The 19,673-nt window shown below is 38.8% G+C and overlaps 1 protein-coding gene across 6 annotated transcripts in view; it reads left to right on the forward strand.

Moving 5' to 3' along the window:
• The window catches only part of ADARB1 (adenosine deaminase RNA specific B1), a 76,786-nt gene that overhangs the window by 49,638 nt on the left and 7,475 nt on the right, over positions 1-19,673 (forward strand). For all 6 annotated transcript variants that reach the window (XR_011097695.1, XM_068686066.1, XM_068686065.1 and 3 more), the window contains 6 exons: positions 949-1,063; positions 2,464-2,632; positions 3,173-3,321; positions 3,535-3,703; positions 11,497-11,678; positions 18,747-18,925. Coding sequence is in view for 5 of the 6 variants with exons in the window: in XM_068686066.1 (XP_068542167.1) it covers positions 949-1,063; positions 2,464-2,632; positions 3,173-3,321; positions 3,535-3,703; positions 11,497-11,678; positions 18,747-18,925 (963 nt within the window). In the remaining variant the exon portion in view is untranslated. The remainder of the gene's footprint in view (positions 1-948; positions 1,064-2,463; positions 2,633-3,172; positions 3,322-3,534; positions 3,704-11,496; positions 11,679-18,746; positions 18,926-19,673) is intronic.

The following is a 19,673-nucleotide window of genomic DNA, read 5'->3' on the forward strand; positions in this document are numbered from 1 at the left end:
GATATTTACACGGTGGTTTTTACTCAAGAGTAATGTTGCATAGATTGCCCTGATTTTCAGTTTCTTTTCTGGTGAAGATTCAGGAATTTGAGTTTGATTCATTTCTAGTTATTGTAGTTCCAGCTGCCTTAAAATCAGCAGGTGAGATTGGCTGCAGTGTTGAACTGAACCATCATCGGAGTTCAGCACGAGCAGGAATGGTATCCTGAAGTTGTCGTTAATACAAATTTAGTCCCCGCAGAGCCTGAACGATGTTGCTTGTCAGCACAACTGGCAAGTTACAGCTCTGTAGCTATTGTCCAAGTTTTCCTTAAGATGAAAGAGTTAAGCCTTCCTAATATTCAGACAGGTAGGTTATGCAGTGATGTCTTACACTCTTAAATTTGTATGTCTTATTAAAAAAAAAAAAAAAAAAGCACTTTTGAAAACAAATTCATTCTTATTTATGCAGTAACTAGGTAATTAATTTGATTGTTATGAAAGGTTTCTGTGTTGCTTTGAAGAGGCTGCTTTTGCACTTCAATCTTTCTGTCAGGTCCAACACTGAGGATGCTGAAAGGAGGTGTTTTGAGGTTTGAGCCTGAAAATACTGACTCATCTCCCTGTTCAGTTGTTCTCCAAAGCCTCAAAAGTTCATAGTGATCATGAGCGTAAGGTATTTTGATATTTAACATGGGGCTATGTGACCTTGTCATGGAGCACACAGAACTCTATTTCCACATACAGTGAGCTCTGAGTGTTCAGTGTGCCTGAAAAATTGGACCTAGCCACCTCCTTGGCATAATGCAGATGCATCAAAATCTTTGTCCAGTTTTAAAGCAAACAATATAAACACTTCTAATCTGTTTGTCAAATCATTTAAAAGTGCAAATCTTTATAATCTAATGCTACTGTGGCTTTTTTTTCGTTGTTGAATTTTCTAATGTGTGTTTCTGTGTGATCCAACAGGTTTTAGCAGATGCTGTTGCACGCTTGGTAGTAGATAAATTCAGTGATTTGACAGAAAATTTCACATCTCCACATGCACGTAGAAAAGTCCTTGCTGGAATTGTCATGACAACAGGTAAAGAAAAAAAAAATACTGTTTTAGCTGTCTAAATCCCAGGGCTTTGTTTGCGTTCTAAGAAACTATATTCTTTCTTTGGTCAATCAGTATTGAAATATATTTTTACTGTTTAATACTCAAGGTGCATTAAATATAGCAATTAAATCTCGGCTAAAGATGATTAAAGGAAAATTAGATCTGCAAATGCATCTGTTTCTGGAGCTCCTGTCTTCTGCGTAGTTGAGACTTCTGAGATAATTCATAGTCTGCAAAATGCATGAACCTGTTAAAATGAAACATTGAACTTTTTGAAAGTAAATCTAAAATAAATTTCACCACATTGGTCACAGATGGCATTCTTGGTTTTGGCATGGTATATAAGAAATTATGCTTGCTTTACAAATCTTTAAGGTTTTGCACTTTGTTAGTTAGCCTTTGCTCTTTCCCACACCCACACACAGCTCCCCATGAATCTGCACCACTTCAGGCCGGGATGCACATCACAGCTAACTCTACGCACTGGCAGCCTAGGCTCCCTCGCATTGGCACCTCCAGGAGATGATCCTGTATTGTGGATGGACCTTAAACTTCAGGTGCCTGGGCCGTGTTGAATATGTTTCTTCCCGCTTGTCCATACTGCAGTAAATATTCTGTTGAATGAAGACAGCAGAAGGCATTTAGCAGGGCCAGCTGCTTTCCATATCTGGTGTTTTTTGCTTTGTTTTGGTACAAGGATGTAACATTTTGACCTGTCATTCAAAATTCTTCATGGAATTGACTATTTTAATGACAAAGGTAGTTTTTTTTGTATAGAAAACATGCAAAATATTTTTAATTCAATTGTGCAGAATTATTTAACACCAAGAACTATGTCTCTAGATGTCCTGTACTGCTGATAAGCTTTAAAATGGTTTAACTATTTGAACTTCATTATCTAGTTTTACTTATCATGTTGATGGTTTAATACCCTTCTGTTCTGTGTTTTTGTTTTTGTTTTTTTTTTTTTTTAATAAATCAGTGCCTTTTAATAATACAAATTTCTATATATGCTGTTAATATCTGCATATATGGACAAAAGGTTGCCGTGCTCTAAGCCAACTGGCTGCCTGGGCTCAGAAAAAAGCATCATCTTTGGGGATCAGGCTGTAATAACTCTTCCTGAAGCAGCAATTTTTCCCTGCAGGTTTTCAATTTCTAACTCATATGAGCTCCAAAAGGAAGAAATCACAAGAACCATAGACCATACTGGTAGAGGAAAGATAAGTCTGAGTGAAGCTTTTGGTTTAATGAAAAAATCAGAAGAAAAAATATTTCTTGAAAAGAAACAAAAGAGCCTTGTTTGAATTCTGCAGGACGATCTCTTGCTAAGTTGCTTGTGATTTTAATTGCATCTTCATTCTAAAATTTTGTTTTGTCAGGTACAGATGTGAAAGATGCTCTGGTAATAAGTGTTTCTACAGGAACAAAATGCATCAATGGTGAATACATGAGTGATCGGGGTCTTGCATTAAATGATTGCCACGCGGAAATTATATCTCGACGGTGCCTGCTTAAATTTCTATATACACAACTTGAGCTTTATCTAAGGTAAGCTTATGGGAAGATAAGCTGACCACATGGAGCTGTAAAGCTTTAAGAAAGTGTCTTCTAATTATTTGAATGTGAAACATTTGTCCTGACATGCCCTGCTGAAATGAAGTATGTAAAGTAACACTTGTTGCATTAGAACGTTTAACTGAGAACTGAAGCTCTTTGCCCTAAAGTTTAAATTGAACAAAACATGTATTCAGTTAGGTGTCAACCTTGAGAGGAAAGCACAGACAAAATTATAGGGAATCATTTTGTAATCTGTAAACAAAAATCTAAATCAAAATAATCTCAAGTGGTCCAATGTCTGATGTTGCTTTGTTTTCTGATAAGTCCCTGAAAGCTCACTGGGGAATGTAAAAGGCTCTCTATTTCTTGTCTCCATTCTTTTTTCATTTTAAAATTTGTAATAACTTGTTAGAGTTATAATATAAAATTTCCAGACATCATGTGTTGAGACAATGCCTGTTGAGACTGACCAGCTTATGTTATTTTTTACATTAATTTTGGTTTTGACTATATTTTTGTTCTCTGTTTCAGCAATAAAGATGATCAGCAAAAATCCATTTTTATCAAATCGGAGCAAGGCGGGTTTAAACTGAAGGAAAATGTGCAGTTTCATCTCTATATCAGCACGTCTCCTTGTGGAGATGCTAGGATTTTCTCGCCACATGAAGCAGCACAAGAGGGTATGATAGCAGTAGTATTCTAGTATTGGAGTTTAAAGTATTATTTGAGCACGTACTAGTGATATGGTTATGTAGCTACATTGCAAGGAGCGATAGAAATTGTCGTGTAAGCCAGCAGCTACATAGGCTTTAATAGACTCTTCTTATTGTAATGCTATCTGTGAAATATTTTGAGAATAATTCAGTTGATTGTAAGCAGTTTTTGTCATTTAGATCAAGGGGACAGACATCCAAACCGCAAGGCAAGAGGACAGCTACGAACAAAAATAGAATCTGGGGAAGGAACAATCCCCGTGCGCTCTACGACCACTATCCAGACATGGGATGGAGTATTGCAAGGAGAAAGGCTACTTACTATGTCATGCAGTGACAAGATAGCAAGGTGAGATACTAAATAATTGTTTTTTCAGTGGAATAAGAAAGGAGGGTTGCATGACAGCTGCAGTGAATGTGCAGGTTATTGCTTGGTTTCCTTGCTTAGATGTAGCATGGCTGCAACTCCAGTGATGAAGCTCTGATTCTTCACCTGCAGTTGGTGTCAGACCTTCTGCTGGCTTCAGAGGCGAGGTGAAAACATCTATCATTTTAGCAAGTCAAGTCATGACAGCCTTGTTTTGTAATTTTCACTGGAAAATATCAGAGGAATACCTTCTTTTTTTTTTCTAATGTAGTATGGCATTGGCAACGCAGTGACAGTGCAATAAATCTATTAGCTGTAGCTGATTAATTTCCTCTGATAATATATGTCCTTGAATATCAGTGGAACAGATGTGTTCCATGGATACATTTAGATTTTTGTTATTTTATGCAGGGAAAAAGTATTCTAGTTAAAAACATGTTCATTGATAGTCATTTTTAATTTCTAGCTTCAAAATTATTTTAATGTTAGTTTTAATATTTTTACTGTAAATAAATATTTTGGTTCCAGTACTAGTACTTTTATTTATACTTTATCCAATATATTCTTATTCTTTGTTGTCATTATTGACAGACAAAGATAAAGATTTTTGAAAACTGTGGACAGACAGATGACACCCCCCACCACACCCCCAGTTTAGCAGCAGTAACCTTTAAAAAGTACCAGAGGTCTGGGAGAGTTGCTGAAAGATGGTAGTATTATTTGAAATGAGCCTGTCTGATTGCAGCCTCTTTGTTCTCGTGAAATAGATGAGAAATGCCAAGTTTTTCACCTGATATTTTAATTAATTATTTTTTAATTTAAAAAAAAATGTGCTGGTCTGTCAAGTCACACTTAGTCTGATTCAGAATTTATTAAGTCTATTTTAACAAAGAAAGTAAGTGGAAATGTAATTGTGAACTGTGTACACCAAATCAAAACATACAGGATGAATGTTAGGTGATTGCTTCTTTCCTCTAGTCTTGTCTCAAGTAATCAGCATCTTTACTGAAGGAAGGCACTTGAGTTTAAATCCTTCTAACACAAATAGATAGGGCCGCTCAGAAGCCACTATGTTGGGTTATTGAAAGGCAATTTTTAAAAAATGACATTGAAGTTTTAAAATAATATTTTCAATAGTTCATCAAATAGATTTCCCAGCTTCATGTCAGTAACTTCTCCTAACCATCCAATGTGGTATTCATGCTGCATTCATTTGACTTCTTTTATCACATCATCGTTGCTGTTAGTGAAAATAAAACTTGAAGACAGTTATTGAGCTAGAACACATTTGACTATTTTGTTGATTTTGTGTGATGCAGAACAGAATCCATCTCTCGCTTGCGTAGCTAGCTGTCACCTCTCCTTGGGGCTAATGGGAATAATTTTGTTTGTGCCAGTGAAGGAAGCAAATAGAACCCCTTGACACAGAACAAAGACTGTATGACGGGTAAGGAGGCCCAAATTTTCATATTCTTTTTTTCTTTTCTTTTTTTTCTTTTTTTTCTTTTTTTTTTTTTTTTTTAACATTTCCCTGACATTATGACCATGTTTTGTCCATTTAAATCTGAAAGAATGCATTGCTATGTAGTTTCCAGCAGTCAGTGCTCCAGAATGCCCTTGCCCTGTGCACTTGCACTGAGCTTTCCAAAAGGTTCATGGTCCCAGAGTGGAAAACACATGGGTGAATAAAGTGTGCAGGATTGCACGTGCAATCCAGAGCAGAAAAACTCTTTGTACCTGAACAGCCGTATCTGTGTGGATTATATGTATAACCCAAGCTGTGACTTTCAGCCTCTAAGTGCTTTGTTGCAGTGTGCTGCCTAGCACCCTCCTGAGCCTGGTAGGAACACCCAAGAAACTTGTAAAACTTCTGTTAAACTTCTCTTTTTCTGGAAAAAAAAATGCTAAAAAGTAGAAGGTCTGCAGTTACAGCTCCTCATTACAGTGATGGGCCAAGCTCACCATTAGTAACGGGTGAGCTCTAATGCAAGAGTGGATGGAACTCCTTGGGCTGACTTCAGGTGCTGGTTGTACATTGGCAGACTTGGCCATGCTAAGCCAAGGTTTGGATTGTGCCACAGGCTGAGATAGGACGTGTGAAACAGGCTTTGGCTGTGGAACAACACGGGTCTTCTGCTTCCCTCCAGACAGCTCAGCTCACCTCTTCTTCTCCAGCTTAGTTGGAGGCAGATACTCAGCACCCCTAACTGACCTCCTTCTGCTTGTGCTGGAAGAGACGGGGAAAAAAAGAGAAAAAGTCAAGAGGTATGAGAGCTGTGCTTTAGGTAGGAAGGAAATGAGGGGTGCCAGAATCTAACTTGCACTGATGTCACCAGGAGAAAAATGAGAAATAGCAAAAGGCCTGCATAGGTAAAATTGAATGTAATTCCACTTGGGTCAGAAGCATTAGAACAGGATTGTCCTAGTGTTAGTTCATGGTGATGTTTCAGGGTGGTGTTATTCTATGACAATACTTTTTTTTGGGAACATTAATACACATGCATTTGCTTTAAATGTATCCTAGGCTTTATTATATCCATGGTGCTTTATTATGCATATTTTTGTCATTCTCTGTTTGGTATGTTTTTCCCCCCACATTCATTTCAAGTTGTTCAGCTTTGAATAGTTACTTAATTTCTCACAAAACATTTCAGTTGAGGTTTGCTGTCTTGCTAAGCAGAACGAAATGTTTTCTCATCCTGTTTCCTAGCTAGGAAGCCTCTAGAATTTGAGAAGTGATTTAATTAAGAAGTGGTCCTGTTGATTAAGGAGAAATTATTGGTGCTGTTCTGCTCTAAAGAATGTTACTTCTGATAATCTTTGGTGTGAAATAACGTCATGTGCCTATGTACTGACCTTGTTTTGCAGTATTTAGAGTGAGATATCCAAATGGAAGTTTATAACTGTCTTACTGTTTATTTCCCTGATGGCTTTTCCTTCTTGACCCCACCATCCAGATTTCTTGGACTGATGAGGTTGCACAAAAAGAACTTAAAATCCTATGTGTGCTCCCTAAAGGCTGTATGTATGTTCTGTTTGTGCCTATTGAGCTTTTTTCAAATTTGAGAATCATTTTCTAATGGAAATCTCCATGACAGAGCTGGTGTGATTTCTGAACAGCAATAGGAAGAACATTTATTCTGAACACTTCTTAGTCCAAGTGACAGATTAGAATGCCTTAATTTTGGTACGTGACGGCTGTGTGATGCCTAGGTGAAAAACCTTGGGTAAAGTAGCAGGAAACCACTACCCAGCATCACGTAACCACTCAAACCAGTGACTTGAGTCTTGGCCCAGGCTCACCAGTATGCCCCAGATCCGTGTAACACTGGGAAAGCTGGGACAAATCAGAGCTGTGCATTTGACAACCTAGGTTCAGCTACAAGGGAAAACAAATCCTCTTGTCTGTAATTGAAAGTCTGACCTCAAGATAAGTAAGAAGAAGTTTGTGAGAAGTGCTGCTGTAAAAGATCATAGACTTGTGCTTAGTGACTTGCGTCAGTGTGGGGCACTGACTGAGCCACTTGAGGTAAAAGACCGACTGCTTCATGTGACGATGTTGCTTCCTGTGTCTGCTTTGAAAAGGAGGCACTGATCGTGGAGATTCAGTTAATCGCTTAGGAAAGCAAAGAGAAATCAGATTTGAACATGGCAGAAAGGAGGTCATGTTTAGATTAATTAATATCATCTCTTCCCGTTCATTCTGCAGCATCTAAGCATCTAGTAGCATCTAAATGGTGAATATAGAACAGGAAAACCAATGAGTATGATAATTTTGTAAAATCACATTTCCCCCAAGGTGATGCTCAGCTAAAAAACCCTGGTTGTAGCTCTCAGGTGAGCACACTACCCAGAGAGTAAGTAGTCAGGAGCTGACCACTATTCATTTGCAACTTCATTGACCAAAAGTTGCATATGTATTTATGGATACTTCAGTGCAAATGAGGCAAGATGTGAATCCACCTATGTTTGTGGGAACAGGCAGTTTTTTGCTGTTGTGTAGGAGCTACTATAGGAGACTGAGACTTGGATTGGAAATGTTTGGATCTACAGAGCTATTGTTGGGATCTAGTCTGTAAAGATGGTGAGATGTTGCAGTTGGAAACAGCATTGCTGTGAATGCCTGGGTTCAGTGTTACTTCTTAGATGAGGTAGAAGACATGACAAAATCTTGATGACAGCAAACATTTGGTCTTTTGGTCTTATTTTTCCTAAATGTGCCTGGGGGATTCTAAGCTGTAAAGCAAAGTGGGGACACAAAGTAGCCTGAGCAGTGCTCCCAAGGGGACAACTCAGCAGCATTTTCTAATTGCTGTAATTTTTGATTCTGAAACCTGAAATTTTTCAGATCACTGAAAATTTTTATGCAAAACAAATACTAGAAAACAATGTTTTTTTTTTTTTTTTTTAATACAAGAAAATACTTATGGAGTATTTTATACTTCAAGAATATACTGGAGATATTTCTTCCATTATCACATTCTAGAGCCATCAAATGTTCCTACCTGAGCACTGTGTCATGGCCAGGGTCTGCGTTCACTCTGCTGCAGCATGCATTGCAGCAGAAAGGTTTGTTTCTGTGTTATAAAACCAATGTGAACATTGGAAGGTTTGGATTTACAAACTAGATTTACGTGGTATTGGTTACTTCACCCTTTTCTCATACTAATTTGTATATACATGAAGAAAAAAACATTTTGTTAGGTGTTTCACTGGCTTGGTGGAAAAGGCAATACAGGAAAGCTGGAGAGGGACTTTTTGTCAGGGAGTGTAGTGATAAGACAAGAAGTAATGGCTGTAAACCAGAAGAGGGTAGGTTTAGGTCAGCTATCTGGAAGAAATTCTTCACTCTGAGGGTGGTGAGGCACTGGAACAGGCTTCCCAGAGAAGCTGTGGATTCCCTGTACCTGGAAGTGCCCAAGGCCAGGCTGGATGGGGCTTTGAGCCACCTGGCTCAAATGGCAGGGAAGTTGGAACTGGATGGAGTTTAAGGTCCCTTCCAACCCAAACCATTCTATAATTCTATCCTGAATTTATTAACATTTTCTTTGATAAATTTTTCACTCTCAGCTCTGCATCTTATGGTTTGTAATGAACCTATACAGATTTGGCCCATTAACTTCAAAATAAGTTTCAGTAAATTCTAGTGCTAAGTTGACAGCTTTCATTGACAAACATTCTGACATGTCATGCTTGTAAATTGGCAGGAAGAGACAGTTTTACCATTTCGGGTTTCAAAAGGCTTGTGTCTTTTTGAAAATTGATGCATATTATTGGTATAGCTACTTCTCAGTTTATATCTGTAGAGGTTTTTTTTGCTGCATGTGCTAATGGGAGTGAGAAATTAGTGTTAGCCAGAAAGAAGTACAGTATGAATAGGAAAAAGCAAGAAAGTCTCTGCATAATCCTTTTTGCCTCAGTTACAATCAACAGGACTTCATTTGGGTTTCATGTTTATCTCTGACTCACTGCCAGTTTCTGAAACGGTTATTTATTTCTATGGATAATTATATCTTTTATTGTAACACTTGAAATTTAAAGGCAATTTTATAAGCCTAATCACTATCCAACCCTGCCTGATCAATTTTATGAGGCTGAGGCTTTGTGTGTATGAATGGTTTCTACACACCTTGTATTTACAGCTGCTCTGAATGTGTTGCTCACAGTGATACAGCCCACCCCAGCAAAACCAGCAGGCATGTGCAGTTATTACAGAATAGGAATTAACTGTAATACAGGTTCGTGTGTTCCACCTTGCAGAAGTTTGTTCAATTGTCTAAACTCCTCATTTCAATTAAAAGACAAACTTCAGCTTTAACTTTCTTTGCCAGCGAAGGTCACCAAGTGTGGGAGGTGGGGAAGAAGCAGCAAAACACAAGCTCTAGAAGTAATGAAGATGGAAACAAGGAAGAACGGGGTCTGGCAAAAGTTTTATTTAGGGAGCCATGGCTTGCCAGAGGAATACTCTGGCTTTTTTAAAAATTTCCATCCATCACTCAAGTACTATTGAAGAAAAATAAGATGTAATGTGCCTAAGCTAAGGAAGCTTAATTTGTGTCTGTAAGTTTTGGATACCATTGTAAGAACCCAATTTGCTATGATTACTCTTGGATTCTTCCCAAATGCTTCTTCCATAATATTACCTGTCTGTAGTAGTCCATATCCTTCTCTATCCTGCATGTAGGTAATACTGCAAATAACAAGAAAACACTACTGTGATCTATTTCGCAATTAATGTACCTCTGTGCTTACAAAATTCTAGTCAAGGCAAAGTCCTTAGAAAGTCATCTCGGTACAGGGAGGCAATAATTTTCACTTGATACCTTTAACCTTATGTTTGGCTGTTCATTGCATTTTCACTGTCATACAAAATAGGCCATTATATAATGTAACAGATACCTTACTTTTTGTTAGTGGAGTGTTTTTACTCCTACATTAGGGCCAGCTTTTTTAATGACAGGTGAGTAAGCTAATCGATACTGCCTCAATTTTTACCCTCAGTAAAGATATGCAAATAAATTGTTTCCTCGGACTGCAATTTTTGCTTTACCCTTTCTTCACAATTTTGTGAGACTTGTAGCCAAAGCATATAGTTCAGTTTCTCACAGTAGTGCAGCAGTTGTACTATACAATTTGTAGCCTGAACTGATGATATACAGCCATGCCATCCCAGCACAAGGTGCAAGAAACACCTTTAACACAATCAGAGCTCCCTCATTTCTTAGGGGTTCCTTGCATCTCATATAAGTAAGGACAGCCATTTCATATGAGCACAACAGCTTCCATTGTGTTATTTTTCATTTTTATTTTTATTCAAGTACCAAAATAAATTTTCCTTCTGCTTGGGTACCCAGTCTGGATGTTGCAGTTGTACTCAGATACACTGTTTTAATAGTGACAAATTGTTTGCAAGTATACCTCAGAAAAGAGGTTAGTGGAAATACTCTACAGGAGACTTTGAGATTTTAAAAGGTGTTCCATATGGGTTTCATATGATTGTCACATATAGATTGAGAGCCAAAACTTGAGTAAGCGAACACAGATAGAAAATCTCTTCAGTATTTTGCTCCTGTGCATGCTAGATTCCTGCTACTGGACCTGTTTGACTGTGGGTCACAATGGTACAGACAGGGATTTACAGTTGGAATCTGTGAAGCAGCTAAAGTAAGCAGAGAGTACCTGGAGATTATTTTCCCCTGCCCGTGAATATTGTAGGCAACTACAAATATCCTTTCTGACAGCAGGATGTGGACAGTTTGGTTAAGGTGTAAAGAACAAACTTTCTATGAAGATGACGAGGTACTGAGGTTTTGCAGACACAATCCCTGTGTTGTCAGGATGATGGTTTGCCCACTGCCACATGTATTTTGGAGGCATCAGCTACTGTTTCTGATTAAGGATCTCACAGTTTGGCTTCTTCTGATTGAATGATCCCGTCCATCTCTGACATTAGGGCACTGCAAAATGTATCACCAGGCACAGTAGAAGGGAAGTGAGGTTATGGAATCTGCTCCTGAAGTGGATGCTGACAGTAGACCTCTTGGTTGCCTAGCTCAGGATTTTGCTGAGCATCCCATAAACCAGTCTCTGAAATTCCAGCAGGTGTCACAGCTATGTTACCATAGCCATGTTCTGCTCAAGAGAGGAAAGGTTGAACGTCTGGTCCATTGTGATTAACTGCTATTATGTCTGGCAGATGTTACTTGTTCCATTAAAAAGAAAGTTTTTTTTTGTTTTTTTTGTTTTGTTTTGTTTTGTTTTTCCCTCCCTCTTAGGTGGAACGTATTGGGTATTCAAGGAGCCTTACTTAGCCTCTTTGTGGAGCCAATTTACTTCTCTAGCATCATCTTGGGGAGTTTATATCATGGGGATCATCTATCCAGAGCCGTATACCAGAGGATAGCAGAGATAGAAGATCTACCACCTCTTTATACACTCAACAGACCTTTACTTAGTGGCAAGTATCTAATGGAGAAGGCTGTACCGGTAACTAAGTCTGTTCCAGTAGCAATGTGATTTTGCAGTTCTCAAAACCTTGCAAATTATGTACTGTGAGTAAATTGCTTTCTGGTTACAACACAGAAGATACTGGCTAAGCCTAATATAGTTATTTAGACAGAAATATCTACCAAGAACCTTTCATTAGTTAAAGGGTGCCAAAAAGAGCTGGGGTATGAACTGGATGCAGTTTCATGTAATTGCTGTCCAGAGTGTACCTTAGCAATATGTGAGGCAAGTTGAAGGTTTAGTGAAACCTTTTATCATCCATGGGATAGCGTGTTAGCTTTCACTATCACTTCTCCGGCCCTTGCAGATATTTATTGAATTGCTGCATCGTTTATCAGCGTGACAAAATACATGTGTTTGGCTCACAATCTCTGGACCAGTAACCAGCTAAAAATGGATGGAAAGAATGTCTCAGATGCTATCGGTTGTGTTTTCTTTTGTCATTGTTCTGTTGGATGCAGCATTAGCTTTTATTAGCATGGCACCTAAATTGTTTGCATGTCTCAATTATCACAGTATTTTCACTTCCACATTGTGCGTTGTGTTAATGCACAAATGCTGTATTCAGATTCTGGTGACATTTCCCTCGGAAATATTTTTAATATAACATTAAGTATTAGCTGACAGACAGCAATGCAGTAAGCCCTAGCAAGTAATTAGCAGCTGCTGTTGAGATTTTTAATTGTTGTTCTTTAGCATTGCATTGATCCTAGACTCAAGGGACCAAAAGGACTGGCACTATTTGAATTAACAGGTTGTAACATAAATTGAGCCATGACTTAAAAAGAAAGTTCTGAAGTATCTTAAAAATTTCTAAAACTGCTAGTTACAGTAGTGTTGTAAAAGCTTTAAAACTGAAATCTCTTATATTACCTATCATTGTGTGCATTGCTTTGTTCTGTAGAGCTTGGCTTTGGCATGCCTGTTTATTTTCCGGGGGGGAGTGAGGGGGAAATCAGTATTTTAAAGCATGTTTAAAGCTTAACGTGAATGCTAAAAATAAATATTGAGAGTGGGGGGGGGGGGAAAGAAGGCATATCAAACAACCATCTTTTTTTAATTATTATTTTTAAAGAAAGATAATTAATAAGGATTCCATGAACTAGGATGTACTGAAGTATTGTGACATAATCATCATTATAGTAGCAAATAAGTAATAGTGCCAACACTCACAGTACCTAATATATGATTGTTGTATTGGGTTAGTAGCTGATGTATGGACTGTTGCTGCCTGATTTCTGGGAATTTTTATAAACTCTTCAAGACAGCATGGTGGGAGGAGCTTCTGTTGTTCTTTTCACAACATATAATAGCACCTTGGCTTCTTAAAAATCATCTTCCTGAAATACTGTTACCATCTATTTGCCATGAAATAGTACCATCTGTTTAAACAGTTCATCCAGAAATCACTGATCAGTAAAGAGTGTTCAGAAATGTTCTCAGCTGTTGAGTTTTTATGAAAATGCATGTCTCAAAATGTACACGAAGGTTGTTTGAGATGAAGGACGGAGGAGAATTACCATGATGAATTTCCTTCAAATGGATTAGTCTTGAAAGCTGCTTCTCTGATCCACACCGTTGGATTCAGCTGGGACAGACATGTAGCTACACGTCGACTCTTTGATTCACTTGACACCGTATTCTTATCTGCAGTACATGCCGCAGGAACAGCTCTCCCCAGTTCTGAGTTCCCCTTTATACCACACACACAATTGTGCTATTGTTTCTCATTTCTAACAGAGGAATGAACTGAAATAGAAATAGTTGCTCAGTTACGGTATTCTGTCTTTCCCCACTGTTTCTCACCTATTTAGCTGAGAAAACGCTATAAAAGCTGTTCATAAAACAACTTTTATGTCTCCAGGGCCAATTGCATTAAGATGAAGCCGGACTGAGCTATTTTTATCTACTCTATTGGTGAAAATTGTATTTTCATCGAATGTTCTTTCTTTCTTCATAGGAGACTTTCTACTTATACATCCCTTGCCCAGCAAGTTAAGTGACAGCATGTGTATCGGAGCAGCTGTTTTTCAGCTAGGGGTGTGGGAAACCCTTATGTTTGTAGAAAGTTCTTTCCCTGTATCAACTCTTGGGAACCTTGGTTGCAGTACCCAGCCTTTCAGGATGCCTTTAGCACCACAGCACAGAGGGCATGTGAGCTCTCACTGAGAACTGGTCATTTCTCAGTGAGATGATGACAGGTTAAAATCTTGTGAATTTCTGAATAACCTGAAAAGGGCACAATTCCTCATTCAAATCAAATGAGGGTGATCATATAAATCTGCCAATAAAAAAAGGTACCAGTCTGCAGGTTAATATGCTAAGGCTTTTTGGAGCCACTTTTTGGAGATAGACACAAAGAAGTTAACTTGGCACAGGAGTAGAGCAACAAAGCAAATGCTCCAAGTAGAGAATCTGACCTTGAATATCCTTGTGAGAAGTGATCATTAAATGTAAAAGGAAGTCTATTGCACATATAAAAAGCAAACTCCTTTTCACTGGAGGCAACTTGTGTGAAAATAATTTCATCAGGTTGTCCATGTTTATGTTTCCTGTCTGTGGAGCTCGTGTGCTTATATATCTCAGCTTCAGGGACCTGGGCTAATGGCACCTGCTAGGGTAATGTTTTTAAAGCAAATGGCAGGGTATGCCCAGACGTCCTTCATGCTCTCCTGTCAGCAATATCTACTAAAGTCAACAATGAACACTGCCCTTGTGCCTGGTTTTTCTGGATAATCCATTTTTTCTTAGCTGTGATTATATTATTTCAGCCAAAGTTTTCCATTTAGCAGAACATTGTCAGAAATGAAGTTGTTGGTGTTTTTTGACTTGTTCTTATGGTATGGTTGACAGGTATTTCCTCTGTTTCATTTCTTGGATAAAAATCCAGGAGCAGTGTCACATCTACTGATTATCTTGTCACCAGCATAAGAGCTGTCTTAAGTAAGACTAAGATGTTAAGGTAAGGTTAATCTAGCCCAGCATTCTTCTCCCACAGGCAGGTATGCAGTGATAAAACAGAGGAAAATGGTATGCCTCTGCAGATATCTCCTGAGAATTGCATCAGTAATCTGTGAATTGGAAACTTCCTGAGCTAGTCTTTGTTTTTAAGAATCCTTAATAGATTTTTTTTTATTCATGAATTCCTGTTCCAGCTTTATGAATTGCTGTAAACTTCTTAGTTTCCACAACCATCTTTAGTAAGGAGGGCCATAGTGTATTTAAAGACTTTTGCAATAGCGTTTACTTTTTGCTAATTTAATTCAATGTTCTTTAGTGCTCTGTATGATACAGATACACCATGTACCATAAAGGTAGCAGTTGTTCCATGTCACCTTTGTCTTGGTGCTCAGATCTCTATACCACTGTGGTATTCCCACTAAGTCCTATCTTTTCCAGACTAGAAAGTCTTAGTGCAATTTGTTTTTTCTTGTACGGAAAATATTCCATGCATGGGTCTTCTCTTCCATTTTTGGGCTGGCAAAACCAGAGCAGCACATGATACTCAAGGTAAGGTAGCAGTAATTATTTATACGGTACTTTATTTTGTTCTGTATTCCTTCAGTAATAATTTCTTGCATTCACTTTGCTCCATTTATTACTGTTGATCATCGACCTGATCTTTTGATAGAACTTAATATTCAAAATCATAGAACCATTTAGTTTAGAAAAGACCTTCAAGGTTATCATTGCTGGTTCCTATACACATTTTAAGAAAAAGACCTTCAAGATTACTATTGCTGGTACCTGTACACATAAGAGAAAGTTGTATTTATATCTTCATCTAGAAGTCTTTCCCTTGCTTACAGTACCATTATTAAATGTAATGACCATTAAAGTTAGTTTGCAGCATATTTCTTAAATAGAACATCTAAAATTGGAAGGAGCAAGGATCATCAAGTCCAAGCTCCTGGCTCCACACAAGACTTCCTTGAAATCAGGCCCTATGTCTGAAAGCTTTGTCCAAGCACTTCTTGAACTCCATCCAGCAGGCTCAGTGCTGTGACCGCTGCCTTGGAGAGCTGGTTCCAGTGCCCAGCCACCCCCTCAGTGAACAGCCTCTGCTGTGTGAGTGTGGAAAGAGCATGAGTAAGCTGGTAGAGAAGTGTAATTTATATCCAGTATTTGCTGCAAGAGTTGTACACAGCCTAGATATATTGGTCTGGGGAGGGAGTCATTCACTAGAGGAAAAATATTAGGCAACAGATTTTTCTTACTTTATTCTTCTTGAATAAAGTGCTCTTTCATACTAACAAGAAAAGGGGCAAGACATCTTTTTGCAATACTAGAACCATGTCAGATCACTGTACTTGGTCAGTAGGATATGAAACAAGCAAAGGTACAGATATTTTTAAGGTAAATAAAAAATATGACTGACTGACCTATGTGTCATGAGGTGGCAATTTTTTAGCCCTTTTGCCTCAGTAGTTTTGATAAACAGTTTTTAGATTAACAAGTTCACCAGTATGCTATATTAAGTAAATGGTATGTTTCACATAAGCTTCACAAAATAAAAATTGAATCTATATGTTTATGGAGAGTCAGAGTTGAGATTCCTTTTGTGTATACCTACAGTTGATAGGTCTTTAGGCACCTGTTGGGTGCCACTCTGTGGCAGGGTTTGTTTGCTATCCAGCATTTGGACTTTAATGGTGCAGGATGAGTTGTGTTGTGCATAATCATAGAATCATTAAGGTTGGAAAACAACTCCAAGATCATCTGGTCCAACCATCATCCTAATCACATTGCCGGCTCATGTTCAGGTGAGCATCAATCAGCACCCCCAGGTCCTTTTCCTCTGCACAGCTTTTGAGCCGCTCTGCCCCAAGCCTGTAGCGCTGCATGGGGTTGTTGTGGACAAAGTGCAGGACTTGGCACTCAGCCATGTTGAACTTCACCCCATTGACCCATCCTGTCCACGTCCCTCTGTGGAGCCTTCCTACCCTCCGTCAGATCGACACTTCCCCCCAGCTTGGTGTCCTCTGCAAACTTGCTGAGGGTGCACTCAATTCCCTCATCCAAATCATCATTAAAGGTAACATCTGCAGTTTTCAGGACATGATGCATGAATTAATTGCCAGCCACTTAGAAAGACAGAAGTTTTGACAATCTTTCCTAAAAGAAATCAGAGAATAACTCTTTAGGAATTTTTCATTCCAATTTTATTTTTTAAATTTTATATTTTAAAAGAATGTGGAATGGTGACACTGTTGCTTATTATTTACTCGTGATTTACAGGTAATCAGTCATAGCGATGAGGGTGACATAAGCCAAGCATAAAAATGTGACATCTGAAAATTCAATATGATTGATATTTTAAAATGTTTAATTAGTAAATGAGGAATTGGTTATAGTAAACAAACTGAATTTTGCCATGTCATTCAAGATCTAAGACCTTGTAGCTTTTACACATGCTCACCTCTGCACCCCGCAAGTGGGTGTTGTAAGACCAGGGCCAAGTGAGCAAGTCCTATGTTCATCTGCCTCTTAGGTTGGTTTAATTTGTTTGTTAGGTTGTATTTCAAATATCAGCAAGAAATGCATCTTGCTGCAATACTTACATTGAATTCATACAAATTTACTAGATCTTATTAGGTGTAAAACCTAGCAGAAACTGAGATCTCAGAGTACAATTGGAGTAGGCTTGTGTCAGAGTAAAAATGGGACCTTTATTAGAAAGGAAAAAACAAACAAACACACAAACACACGTGTTTGTTCTCCTCTGATGAGACATCCTAAGTTTTGCCACCCCTGTAATGCCTGTGAGGTCTGCTGGATCAAAGCCACCGCACTGCACAGCATTTCTGTAGTGCACAGCCCAAACCACTTGCTGTGCTGATGCCCCTGGCTGCTGCATGAGAGCACTGGGGGGAGTGCTGGAGTGGTCATGATACGTGTCTGGGAGGTGGGTTGTGTATGGATTGCAGTGGCTGTCATACTCTTTAAGCACAGTACAGTGGTAATATATATGGTGCATTTCTGCAGCATTGGGCTGCTGTGGGGGGAATAAATCCTGCCTTTGGCAGCCTGGGCTGGTTGCCAGCCTCTCTTCACACTTAGGTTAGGCTTCCAGAAAGCCATCTTTGACAGATGTTGCAAAACCTAACATCTGAGCAAAATGATCTGAGGTCTCCCTTATCACTTGAGCCCTGCAGATCACCATGTCTGGGTGTATTAAGTAGCAATGAGCACGTAAAATGGGGAGGCAGCTGAATCACAACCAGATTTATGCTGAAAGACTCAATTGTCCGTTGTTCTTGGCTTTCTGCACAGGATGTTGATGTTGGGGCTCACTCTGCCTAACTTAGACAATTAGAGGCAGGGCCCCTCTATTCCTGGTCATTGTGTTTGAATTTGTTACTTGTTTTGTGTAAACGTGAGTCAGACATCCCGCCATTAAGGTCAGAAGTAAGATCATCCTATCTACTCTGTCTGGAAAACTGCCTGCTGGACACTGGAGCAGTTTAAAACACTCGGTTAGCTTTCTGGATTCTGCATTTGTTCAGGGGTGAATTCCAAAACCTTGACTCTGTGTAAGCACTGCTCAGCAACAGCTGACAACATTGGTGTGTTATCAGTGTTATCTTCATCCTGAATCCCAAATGCAGCACCATGCCAGGTATTGTGTAGAAAATTAACTCTATCCCACCCAAAACCAGGACAGTAAGGTGCTAGTATCACTGTCCACATGGAGCTGAGTCACAGACCTCTCTGCACAGCCTCCTCCACTGAGGAAGCTGGTTTCTCACAGCTCCAGTGATGTACACTTGCCCAGCTAGGAATGGCAATGAAAGTCCATTTTTAGCCACAATGAAAATGAAATACGTGTGGCAGTATCTCCATGATACAGTGAAAAATCTGCAGGAGAATGTTCTTATAGTAGAAGAATCACTTGTAAGAATGCCTAGCGATGTGATTTCAGTAGCTCTAGTATATCTGGTATATTCTTACTACCCAATAAGAATAATCATCAAGAGTCAGTATTTATTGTTGTCATTAAATATCTCTCTCCTTTCAGGTATTAGCAACGCAGAAGCACGCCAACCAGGGAAAGCACCAAACTTCAGTGTAAACTGGACAGTAGGAGACACTTGTCTTGAAGTTATTAATGCTACAACTGGCAAAGATGAAATGGGTCGTGCATCTCGCCTTTGTAAACATGCTTTGTACAGCCGCTGGATGCGTATTCATGCAAAGGTACATATACTAAAGTGCAAGATTTTTCACTTCTAAATGGTGTATTCATGTGCTACTTTCTGTATTTAGAAACCACTTCATGAGCCTGTCTTAAACTAAGCTTAAAACCGCCATTAGCTACCAGCCTATGTAGTAATGGAAAACAACACATTTATTTAGATAATATTTTTTTCGTCTTATAATACCTGGTGCAAAATGCATGCAAGGGTCTGATAATCTTCTCTTATAGTGAAGTAAAAACAAAGGGTGCTAACTCCTTTGAACTCATTTTAATTTGTTTGGAAATACAATCCCAGTTTCACTGAAATCAAACCTACTTAGATTTCAGGCTGTCCTGTCTTAGGAAGAAAAGACACAAGAAAGTATCCATTAAAGCCTTTTCAGCGTCTAGGCTTCCTCTGCTAAAGGATGTTGATAATCCGGAAGAAGCAAAAGGCGTCCTCGCTATGGTGAAACTACCACAGCAATACTGAAAAGTGAAGTCCAGAGTGCCCCTCTCTGGATGTGGTACTGCACTTTTTCCCTTTGCCCAGAGAACTGAAGATGCAGTTAGGTGTGATGAGGCTAGACACAGTTATGATGGCTGGAAGGAGAAGCATAATCATGTTTTTTTAAGCTCATCTGCCTTTGCCTGTACATTTGGTTTAGTACTTCGTTACCTTGTTTAATAATAGCTGTTTTAATAACTCAGTTACTCTTAAACTGTTTGGTTGAATAGATCATTTTCTCTCTTCTTGTCTTTTTAATC

The sequence above is a fragment of the Anas acuta genome, chromosome 6 (assembly GCF_963932015.1).
Source record: "Anas acuta chromosome 6, bAnaAcu1.1, whole genome shotgun sequence".
NCBI lineage: Eukaryota > Metazoa > Chordata > Aves > Anseriformes > Anatidae > Anas > Anas acuta.